Source organism: Parus major, chromosome 9 (genome assembly GCF_001522545.3).
Source record: "Parus major isolate Abel chromosome 9, Parus_major1.1, whole genome shotgun sequence".
Lineage (NCBI taxonomy): Eukaryota > Metazoa > Chordata > Aves > Passeriformes > Paridae > Parus > Parus major.
In genome coordinates this window covers 15,642,980-15,653,687 of record NC_031778.1, presented here as the reverse complement: position 1 = coordinate 15,653,687, position 10,708 = coordinate 15,642,980, and the positions used below count along the sequence as shown (strand labels likewise).

Genomic DNA, 10,708 nt, shown 5'->3' with positions numbered 1-10,708 from the left:
TTGAGATGCCAAGATGCCTCAGGCATTGGGAAGTTGACTTTCTAGCTAGCAATTCACCAGATTTATGAAGATAATTCTTGCAGAGAAGGTATTGAAAAAATTGGAGTTTTCTTAATAACTGAAGTACACCACTGGCTACTTCTCTGCAGTGGGCTCAATGTTCGAACTGCCAGGACAGCCACTAAAGACTTATATTTGGGACCACATAGAGCTGTTCTTCATGGTCACTGCAATTCTTTAGTTTGAGTACAAATGTAACACTGCCAGCAGAGGCTGTTTGGAAAGGTGACTGTCACCCACAATACCCAAACAACCTTGTTTACATTTCTTTACTCATTAACAGGGGTAAGATCTAACGCACACAACTCCCTTTGTGTTATTTAAAGAGGTACAACTCAAAGAGTTGAGTGGCAGTCATGAGCTCAGCAGTATTTGTAGTACCCCACAAAATGTCTTCAGAGCCCTGTTAGGAATCTGAGCAAAAACACAGATGTATTTAGAAGACTTGGCATTCCATCAAACATCCATCTGTCACTAGTGACAGTCACTATAGACAGCCTTAAATGAGGGTCATCACATCCCTTACATATGCCCATAGTTGTCCAGAGCAGACAAAACATCTGTTCATTTTTGACTTCAAAAGAGAAGTGAAGATGCTTTGTTCAGAGAAACAAATTTGGCATGTGTATTAGTAGTGCCTTGAAGCATAAACAACAACAACAACAACAAAAAAGGTTCACTGCATTAGAGCCCGAATTTACCAAGATAAACCTTTCTCCTGAAAAGATTAAAAAGAGGACAGGAAAAAAGGATTCTTGTGCTGGTTTTGATGGTAGAAGAGCAGAGAGACTGAATGAGCAAGAAGGAATCTGTAGGAGCATCTTCTGAACCCAATGTCCAATGACCCAGCTGTAGTGGTTTAGATTTGTTAATTTGAGTTTCTTGGCTAAAGTATTGAATAATGCGGTGCCCACTTCCACAATTCCAACTTCTTAAATTCTTCCTTTCAATAGCTTTGGTGCTCATGGGGACACTTGGAAAAGCCTCTGAGCCAAGTAGGAGCTGGAACTGGCTGCAGACAAGCTAAGCCTCAGCAAACCTTTGCACATTTGCTCTTCCACTGATCTGTTCTCCAAACTTGCTTCAATTATTACTTTGAAAAACACATCCTTACTAGATGCTGGAAGGCGTGTGCTTTACTTGTGTAGCACTACCAGTTGCTACTAGGGCATTGCTGAAGGGCACCAGCACTTGCTGAGCTCTTCATCCATGGAGACCTCCTTGGGTCCCCCAAAGAAGTAGTAGAAGAGGTAATTGTGAGAGAAGAAAATACCCCAAACCCCACTCCTGCCCCCAGTATCCCAGTCCCACTGATTCACTTCTAGCCCGCCTCATGTTCACTCCTCCATGGCTCTTCCTATTTTCTCCACTGACCTCCCCCAGCTTCCCCTCAATCTTTCAGGCCTCTGAACCCAAACACCTTCCCACTTTTCACCCACTGGAACTTGAACTTTGTATCAAACCAGACATGAACCCTTTCTGTGATGAGTTCAGTCACAACTGAATCCAAACTGGATGGTCACACTGTTCTGACCCAGGTCCCCTCACCCCAGACCTAGCCACCTCCAGGGCCAGCTGAGGCAGACCCAGTTTTGGTACAAAGGCAACCTGTAGCAGCTCAGCTCTGGCCTGGATCTGTCCAAGTCATCACAGCCCTCTGGACTCCACTCAGTGCAGGTTACACACCATAAACAAATAAAGTTGAGAAATCCCTGGCACCCCATGGCTGGGTGGGGTGACACAGCCTGGGTTCCTGGAGAACCTCAAACTTTTTTCTTGTCTCTTTTCTCCAAAATTCTGTTCTCTTTAAAAGTTGCCCATCTCTGCAGTTGTCCTAAATTTCCTCATGTTTCCTTGAGTCACCATCCCATTCTGGATGGCAGAGGGGCATAGGAAGGTATGGCTGAAGAGGAGGGAGGAAACCTGGCACAGGGCCATGTGCAGAGAGCATGAAGTGTTGGTCAGTCCTGGACATAGGACAGATGTCTTTCCCTGCCCTCTTAGAGACAGATGGAGGCAGCCTGTCAGCCTATTCCACTCTCGGATCCTCCACTGGAAGATGTTAAATAAGTGGCAATGAGTATGAAATCAGACCCAAGGACCAAGCTGCCTCTTCTGGCCTTTTTTCTGTCTGTCCTCGGCTGCATCCTTGCCTTTGGTTTGAAAACAGGACCCAAGATTAGCTGTTTACAGCCACCAGTCTCCATTCTTTCCCAGTACACACATGCCTTCAATACCAACAGTCCAGCTTTTCTGCACTCAGCTTTTGCAGCACCTCTTAAAAATCACCTCAGAGCTCACCAAGGGGCCAATAGTTGGGACCACTGCACACAGAGACAGCCCCTCCTGCCTCCCTAACCCTGCCTCATGCATTCTCCTACTTGCTTCTCACAAAGCCCCTTCTTGGCATGGCCAAGCTCCCAGGTTCTCAGAACCGCTCCCTTTTATAAGGCAAAGGGCAAATCCATCAGCTTCCCTGGAGTTGATGGAATGAGAAGAGCAGGTCAGTGTGGATCTGCCTGGTTTGCCAGCCCTGAAAGAGGCCCATACACTACAGTGCACTCTAAGACTTCTCTGTATCCACCCAGGATTAGGTGGAGAATGCAGCAATGGTGCAGTTTGAGAGCACCCAGGGATGGCCTTCTGCCTCTTCTCATCCTCAGTTCTCTGGCTGACCACATTCCTTGTTGTCCCAGCCACACATCCCTGTGGCTACATCACTTGCCCTTGCAGGGGCTTCCTGTGCTCCCAAGCTCTAGCCAGGGTTTCAGCCACATCTCAGAGTTTCTTCCTTTCATCTTGACAGTGCCCCACATCACCCTGCACAGAAGTGCCTGGACACAGTACAAACAGGCTGCCAGAGGGGGAACTTGAAAGCTGCATGGATTATCCCTGGATTTGGGTGGTTATCTGTATGTTTCAGATGCTACAGGAAATAATAGAGACACAGGACCTCATTGTGGCTTCTTGCTTTAAGGATGTCCTAATATGCTGAATTTTTAAAGCCAAACTTTCTTCACTCACAAACAGCCTGTACACGTACATGTCTTGCTTTGACTCAAGGGAACCATTTCTTCATTAGCTTGACCAAAAACCCAAAACCAGTGTCCTCAGCAATAAAAGGCAGAATTCATCTCATGGAAATGCTCATGGAAAGTCTCTTCCACAACACAGCAATTGGTCATCTCATCCAAAAGTCTACCAAGCACGAGGACAACCCAACACTTACAGCAAGGTTGTTTTGCTTTTTAAAGCCACATCCTTAAGGATCTGGAAAGAAACTGTATTTGAAAAATAATCTGGAGAATCCTTTCTCCGACAAACATTAGTTTATAGGATCTGTACTGCCCTCAAATCCCACCCCTTCTGTACCATACTGCACAAACCTGCAGCTTCAGCAAGTTTTGTAGTCTTAGATATAAGCTTTAAAACTTATAGATACACACAGACACAGAGAAATGAGATAAATACCAGGTTTTTAATCCTTCTTTTGATGATAATGAAGATCTTAGGATGACAAAAGATCTACAAAAAACACCAAAGAAAAAATACTTATAAACTCCCAATGCAAAAAGTGCAGCTACTTACAGTGCTTTGCCATGCCCAGAGGGGATGGGAAATGAGTTCAGTTATTATGTGGGTAAATGGACTTAAAAATATTCTACTGCTCCCATAGGTCCTCCCATCCAAAATAACCCATCCCAGAAACTCAATCTGCTGGATGTGTACCCACTTGTACATAAGGTAAACTCCCTGCTACAAAGAACCCTGGGGAGTTTGAGAAGCTTTGTTCCTGATGAGAACCATGTACCAAAGACTCCTGTATCCAGGTTCTCCTGGGAAAAGGTAGTCTGAGGCCTTGGTCTTGAGTTTTTCTCACTGTTTCAGTTTTGGGACAGTTCAAAAGAGAGAGGCTTCTGGCCTGGTCTGCTTCCCTCTCTGCTGACAGTTTTCTTAGGGACAGGTATCTTAGGGACATTTTGATAATCAAGCAAGGCATTTCATGCAAAGCAGAAACTCAGTGATTTTTGATAAAAGTTTCCCAGGGCAGATTGTTGAGTCAATGCAGCAAAGAACTCTGAGCTTTGTGGCAAGGATAGTGTGATGCTGAGGACGCAGTGTCCCCTTCTGGCAGCAGCCATGCACTGAATCTCATCCATGCAGAAGGCCTGGGCAAGTCACCAGGAAGGAAGCGTTCTGCAAAGGGACATCCAGCAGGACAGTGCTAAAACCAACCTGACAGATTCTGCTGCCCAAGGGAATTCATTCTCCATCTGTCTTTGATACCTTCTCTTCCCTACGTTCAGGCAGAACTCGGCAGTATCTGAGCTCTGGGAGTGAAATAACAAATGGCTCCTGGGAGTCGACTTCTAGGGGAAGAAACACAAATGATAGAAAAACACCTGGCACCATCCCTTCAAAGCTAAGGCCTATGGCCACCCAAAAAGGTTGGCACATCCCTCCAATGAAGAACTCAGGGTCAGTGAAGCTGTGGAGCAGTTATCAGCACAGAAAGCTCCAGCAGGGAGTCAGAATTGCAGTTCTTACAGTTCTTTACATTCTTGGAAATGAGCAACATTTCCACTTGCTATATATGTTTTGGGGCAAGGAAGAGCCAACACCATCTGACTTGGAGGAGGAAACACACTTGGCTCGGACACATTGTCCATCCCCATCCCAGCATGTAAACCCCCATTCTAATTTCTGGCTCATATTACCTACAAGGTCCAGCTTGTTTTCCCTCTTGTATCTTGTATCCAGTCAACAAACACCACTTCCATCTACACTGTTCCTCAGACTCTGCCCTGAGCATGTTTTTGTGTCCCTCACCCCTGTGTTTAGCTGTGTTACCCAGTTACCTTCATGGCAGTTCAAGGCTTCTCTCAGTGCTCTACAGGCAGCTTTCTTTGCCTCCAGAACACCTCCAGGCTGGCCTGGGCTGTAAATTGCAGTCTCCACAGTCAGTTGCAGGGCCCCATCCAGCACACACTGCATTCTCCTCAGCGCTCTCACTGCCTGGTCCAGCTGCTCCTGGGAGTCAGGACGGATCATCACAAGCACCAACACATTTGGCAGGCAGGGGAGGAGGTTCCTCACATCCCGGACAGCCTCCTCCAGGTGATCCCACTGCATGAGCCTTTTCAACACACTGGCTTGCCATAGCATAAAAATCAGATGTGGGGCAACCAGGTCCTCTTCTTCCTTTCCCTCATTCTCTGCCTGCTGTGGTTTGTGCTTGATGTCCACTGTGCCACACAGGTCCTGGGTAAAATCCACCAGCAATGAGGGAGCTCTTGACTCAGCATGGTCCACTTCCATCACACCCACCCGTCCATTCCGGCTCCCCAGCATGTCCAGCAGGTTGAGGAAATCCCAGGTGGTTCTGTCTACGAAGGAGGCCGGCTCCTTTGACGCCATAGTTTCCTCTCACGTCAGTTTACTGTGCTCCTGGGGAAAGGAGTGGAAGCAGCAATTGCACAGCACGGGCAACACTTCCTGCTCTGAGCAGCCAAGGCTGGGTTGGGTGGGAGCAGAAGAATGTGAAAATAGCAGAATTTTGATACAAAGATTCACAAATTGCAGCCCTGTGCTATTTGGGGTTGGACCTTCCGGAAAAAGGCTTTGTACCTTTGAATTTTGGTAAAATATAAAGAGATGACAGGGGAGAAGGGATAATTACATATTTTTGGGCATCTTTTATCAAACTCAAAAGGACTTACTACCTTCTCAACAGCGACTAACTATATCATAGTGACCACAGGCTTACATAACTGTTGTTACAGTCAACTTTGCTCACTACATTTCTTCCTCCTTCCTCCGTAATGCTTAAAGCTGGAAATCCCATCTGTCCTTAAATCCAATGTGTCCAACCTATTGGTAGTTGTGGAAGACTAAAAGCCCTACCTGACCTGGCCCAATGTCCCATAAGCAGTAATTTCTCTCCACACATTAAAAAAATGCAGTTTTCCATGGCAAAGGCTGTCCTGCTGTGAAGGACAGCAGTTGAAGCAGGCTTAGGTCTCAGCAAAATAATTTCTATACCAGAGCTGAGTAGCTGGGTAGTTTTTTAATTGCAATTAGAAGTAAAGTTTTGATTTACCCAACAATGTATTCTGCACACACAACTACTCCACCTCTTTCTGAAAGGATTTTTCAGAAAGGATTAGCTGTGAAATACCAACCCACTGCAGGAGACATGCAAAGCCAACAGCTCAGAGGGCTCCCTGACACACACTGGCAGCAGGGCCAGAAAAGGAGAAGGAAGCTCTCATGCCCTGGGAAGGAGGGAGTGCACTGAAATGCCCTCGAGGTTTGGTTGACCCAACACACTCACCTGCCTGACCTACTAGTGATGCATTGAAAATGATGGAACTACTTGGTGTATGTGGAACTGCCCTCACAGGGCATCCACAGGTCATTTTGGGACTGTGACATCAGCAGCAACCATGACAACCTGTACCTGCCTCAAACCTCCCTTAATCTGCCCAGTTTTTTGGGGTGATTTTCAGATAGAAGAAACTCTGAGCCTTGCACTTCAAGACTGTAAGCTTATTTTTCATCACCTTACTGTTGAGCAAACCTAAAAGAACTATGAAGTGCTGTGAAGATGCTCACTGCCCTACATGATGTGCTGGATAAGGCTGGCTGAGAAAACAGCATTAACACTTGGACACTGCAGAGCCATGCAATGAAAATGTGTTTAAAGAATTTACACAGACACTACTGGCACACATGCTGCCCAGGTACACAGGGGCTCATTATCTGGGATTCTACCAGAACTACTATTGTGAGATGTGAGAGAGGTTTTCAATTGCCAGGATGTAGTGTCTCTGTGCTGTCAACTGATACACTACTGAGAAAGAGGTCTCTCAAAATTGGTGGAGGCAATAAAACCACAAATATACGAAAGTTAAACAGATTCTCCATTTTATTTTCAATAAAAATTTAGATCCTAGATGGATACAGCATCTGTAAAACACAAAACCAGACAGAATCACATTAGAAATCTTGTATTCCAACATGAGTTTTGCAGTTACAATCTAGACCATGAATCTCATCTGCTATGAAAGCAATCCCCAGTTTATACAGAAGAGGTGTGAGAATGGAAAAGCCCAACAGCTGTTCAGTGAGCAGGAGCACTTTGCTAGTGGCACTGACTCTGTGGCAGCCAGCCCTTCAACACCAACCAGAGTTCCAATGGCTCTGGATTTCAGGAATTATCTGTGCTGCTCCTACTGTGCTTTTTTTAAAGTACAGGAGAAAGACGGAAAGGAAGAACTGCACCCCTTTTGTAACTCCTTTTGACAACATCACTAAGAAAATATTACATCACAACTCTGGGTTAGAGACCTGAAGGGACAGTCACAATGAAGCACTGTGGCTAAAATGCCAACTGTGGGAGCAGCACTGCCCTCAGTTAAAACATTTGGGAGGTAAGAGAAAAATCAAACAGGTAGAGGAGCAGAAGGGTGCAAAAATACACAGAGCAGATTGGTGGAAAAGAAATCAAGGCGGCTTTAGAAAGGAGCCGAGTCCTGGAACTTGAAGAGCCTTTCCAGACAACCTGAACAAGCACACAAACCCCTGACAATGAGACAAATCCCCACAGCACAGGAAGCCAGGAAAAAGCCCCTCTAGGCTAGAAAAGAACAGTCACTGAGCCATGCTGAACACCCAACAGCAACAGAAAAAAAATAGAGTTCAAATGTTCCCTCATGCTAAGTGCAATTAAAAGGCACCTCAAAAATTGCCAATAATGTCTTGTTGTTAAAACACATCCACTTACCACCCGGATTCTGTGTCCAATGGCCTTGGCAGGAAGGTTGGAGCGGAACTTGGCACGAACCATGCCACTGTTCCCATGGGCTCGGGTCACCTTCCCCCAGATCACGCGTGTCCTGTTGGGTTTGCCTCCGGGGGTTACCGTGTTGCTGGGGAAAAGGAGGCAAAGAACAGCTGAGCAGGGCAGTCACAGCTCTGCTGTCACCAGCAGTGACAATGTGGTCTTGCTAAGGCACCTCAATAATTTAGCTCCATAGCCTTCTTTAACTAGATCAATGTCCACTTTTATTTAACTTGTGAAATTTTACAGGCCTGGGATTTTCACTGTAGCTTTCAAAGGGGTAATTACAGCTTGCAATTTATCAGAAGTTCCATTGGATAACTATTAACAGCTTACAAAGCTCAAAAATTTGGAAAACACTTTTGCTAATATGATTAAACTGAAAAATCAACAATATGAAATTGCCAACACCTTACTTCTCTAGACACACTGAAGACAGGAGAAGAATAGGCCATTGGGATAGATGGCAGAAATTGCCTTAAATGAAGAGCCATGTGCCACGTTGGAAATGATGGTGGTCAAGTTATCAGTCTGATCAATTTTATCCAAGGAAATTCTGAACTCTAACAACAGCATTCAAGGAAAAAAAAGGAAGTGGAAGTAATAGGAAGCTGTTGCCAAAGTGTCTACCAATGGCAGCAGAGCAGAAGTGACAGAAAGTGCTCAGACATGGGCACACAAAAGTCAGAATAAAAATTCATCCAGGCTTCACAAAATTACTTTACTGTTTAAGTAACTCAACGGTTCATAGTATTTAACACAAATTCACCCAGCTCAATTTACTCCATCAACCCGCCTTCAGTTTTTGTCAATCTTAGGCAAAACTTCTTTCTCATCCCACTTGCTCTCTAACATATCATATAATATCATTATCCCCTAAGCATTTGCAAAAGCCGATACAGGAATTGGCTAATTCAGCACAAGAATAAAACATCACTTACTTTTTAGCTTTGTACACATAGGCACACCTCTTGCCCAGGTAGAAGTCTGTCTCCTGACGGGCATAAACACCTTCAATTTTCAGAAGGGCCGTGTGCTCCCGCTGGTTTCGCAGGCCACGTTTGTAGCCAGCAAAAATGGCCTTGCACCACAGCCTATAAACATGGAAAACATCTGCAAATTATAATTCACTCCAAAGTAACAAAAATAAAAACAAATCACAGGCAGTTTCAGCAGAAGCTAATTCCACATGAATAGAAATTAGCAGAGGAAAGTTAAGTATGTGGAACATTAAGTATTTATGAGAACATTGCATTTTTTACTTATCATAAACTCCTGGCATTACAGCACAGGCTTCATATTAAGTTTCAAATGCTTTAGCATTAGCAGATATTTCCAAATGTCTACTAACACTGGTGAGTAAACATTGCTTTTTTTGTACACACCAAAGGAAATGTCCTGTGTTGCAGTAACTGCTGTAGAAGGGATGAACTGCCCCTGATTTGTAGCCTCAGAGGAATTACCAGCCAGAACACCAGCCTGACATCCACTGGACACAGACATTACACAAAATCCCCAGCAATTCCTCAGGACAAAGTCCTGCCCGCACTTCTCATGTAAAGTTATTTTAAAACTTGTCCCACACACTGAGTAGACAGCATGTCTGGCCCAAGGGAATCCATCACCTGCCCTGGGATACAGCAGGATCAAACTGAGATATGCAGTTCTACCTGCCACACGTGTAACAAGACAAACTCCAGAGACAGATAATAAGACATAAAGCTGTGATTCACAGAACCATTAAATGGTTTGTGTTGAAGGGACATTAAAGACCATGTAGTCCTGACTCCCCTGCCATGGGCAAGGACACCTCACACTAGACCAGGTTGCTCAGAGTCCCATTCAGCCTGGCCTTGTACACTTCCAGTCAGTTTCTCCAGGTAACTTCAGAGTGTTCAGATTTAATCCCTCCACTTACAAACTCAATCCCTACAAGCTAAAGAAAATTCGGTGGCACAACAAGAAATTTACCCATAAGAAAACCACGTTGTTTCCTTTACTCAAGGAAATAGTGTATGTCAAAGCTCCACTATACACTGGAGAGTCACAAACACTATCCTAACAAACCCTATGTTTTACACTAGTATTTACTGACATGCCAGGGAGAGCGTGGTACATCGTAACAGCAACTAAAACCAGTTCAAGGTATTTCAGAATAGGGACACCCAACCGTGGGCGTTCAACAGGGCCCAGCAGGACACTGGGCAGAGGAACACCGCTCATTGCCTACTGCTCCAACAAACACTCTCAGGAATGTTCCACCAGGGGTACAACACTCACCTCCCGGTCATGGTGTCCTCCCGCAGACCCGGTCCCGGCAGGCCTGGAAACGACACAGAGCCATGAGCCTCGGGCCAGCATCTCCGCCCGGCCCGGCGAGCGGGACCCCGAACACCCGGGGTCTACCCGGGAGCCACCCAAAGCTTCGGGACCCTCCGACCCCCCAGAGCGCAGCCGCCTCAGCCCCGCTCCACCCGAGGGCCCCAACCCGCAACTGGGACCATCCGCCGCGCATCGGCGCCATCCCGCCTTGTCCCCGCCCTGGACCGCGTCACCCGCCGCGCCCCGGGAGCCCCGCGCCCGCCGGCGGCCCCACAGCGGGGCCAGCATCCCCCAGTCCCGCTCCCGGCCCGGGGCCCTGCTCCGCCTCACCCCCAGCGCCCCAAGATGGCGGCGAAAGAGACCCGCGCCGCGCTGCCTGCCGGGAAACGCGCCGCCAGGACCCGAGCGGGCGGCCGAGCGCTGCCTGAGTGAGCAGCGCCGATTTGGTGAAAGTGCTTCAGCGGGCCCGTGCCGCCCGTCCTG

At 46.6% G+C, this 10,708-nt stretch overlaps 2 protein-coding genes across 3 annotated transcripts; both read right to left on the bottom strand.

Moving 5' to 3' along the window:
• Positions 1 to 3,519: 3,519 nt before the first annotated feature.
• On the bottom strand, positions 3,520 to 6,860 carry LOC117243674. 2 transcript variants are annotated; one of them, XM_033516812.1, is made up of 3 exons: positions 4,920 to 6,860; positions 4,297 to 4,430; positions 3,520 to 3,585 (listed from the first exon to the last, which is right to left on the bottom strand). In XM_033516812.1, the coding sequence occupies exons 1-2, from the start codon at positions 5,476 to 5,478 to the stop codon at positions 4,324 to 4,326; spliced, it is 666 nt and encodes a 221-aa protein (XP_033372703.1). In that variant the 5' UTR covers positions 5,479 to 6,860; the 3' UTR covers positions 3,520 to 3,585; positions 4,297 to 4,323. The 2 variants fall into 2 exon arrangements, with proteins under 2 accessions (XP_033372703.1, XP_033372702.1); XM_033516811.1 differs by having other exon boundaries at positions 3,520 to 4,430.
• A 106-nt stretch (positions 6,861 to 6,966) lies between these two features.
• RPL35A (ribosomal protein L35a) lies at positions 6,967 to 10,637 on the bottom strand. Its single transcript, XM_015637610.2, has 5 exons — positions 10,556 to 10,637; positions 10,184 to 10,226; positions 8,845 to 8,997; positions 7,847 to 7,991; positions 6,967 to 7,029 (listed from the first exon to the last, which is right to left on the bottom strand). Exons 2-5 carry the CDS (start codon positions 10,192 to 10,194, stop codon positions 7,006 to 7,008), a joined length of 333 nt encoding a protein of 110 aa, XP_015493096.1. The 5' UTR covers positions 10,195 to 10,226; positions 10,556 to 10,637; the 3' UTR covers positions 6,967 to 7,005.
• Between the last annotated feature and the right edge of the window lie 71 nt (positions 10,638 to 10,708).

Excerpts from the sequence above, each read along its gene's own strand:
- LOC117243674 (XM_033516811.1), bottom strand. The coding sequence starts at position 5,478 with ATGGCGTCAAAGGAGCCGGCCTCCTTCGTAGACAGAACCACCTGGGAT. Across the intron at positions 4,431-4,919 it reads AGCCTTGAACTGCCATGAAG|AAGTCGACTCCCAGGAGCCA; the intron begins GTAACTGGGTAA and ends TTCTTCCCCTAG.
- RPL35A (XM_015637610.2), bottom strand. Across the intron at positions 7,992-8,844 it reads TATGTGTACAAAGCTAAAAA|CAACACGGTAACCCCCGGAG; the intron begins GTAAGTGATGTT and ends CCTTTTCCCCAG. Across the intron at positions 7,030-7,846 it reads TTGGACACAGAATCCGGGTG|ATGCTGTATCCATCTAGGAT; the intron begins GTAAGTGGATGT and ends TGTGTTTTACAG.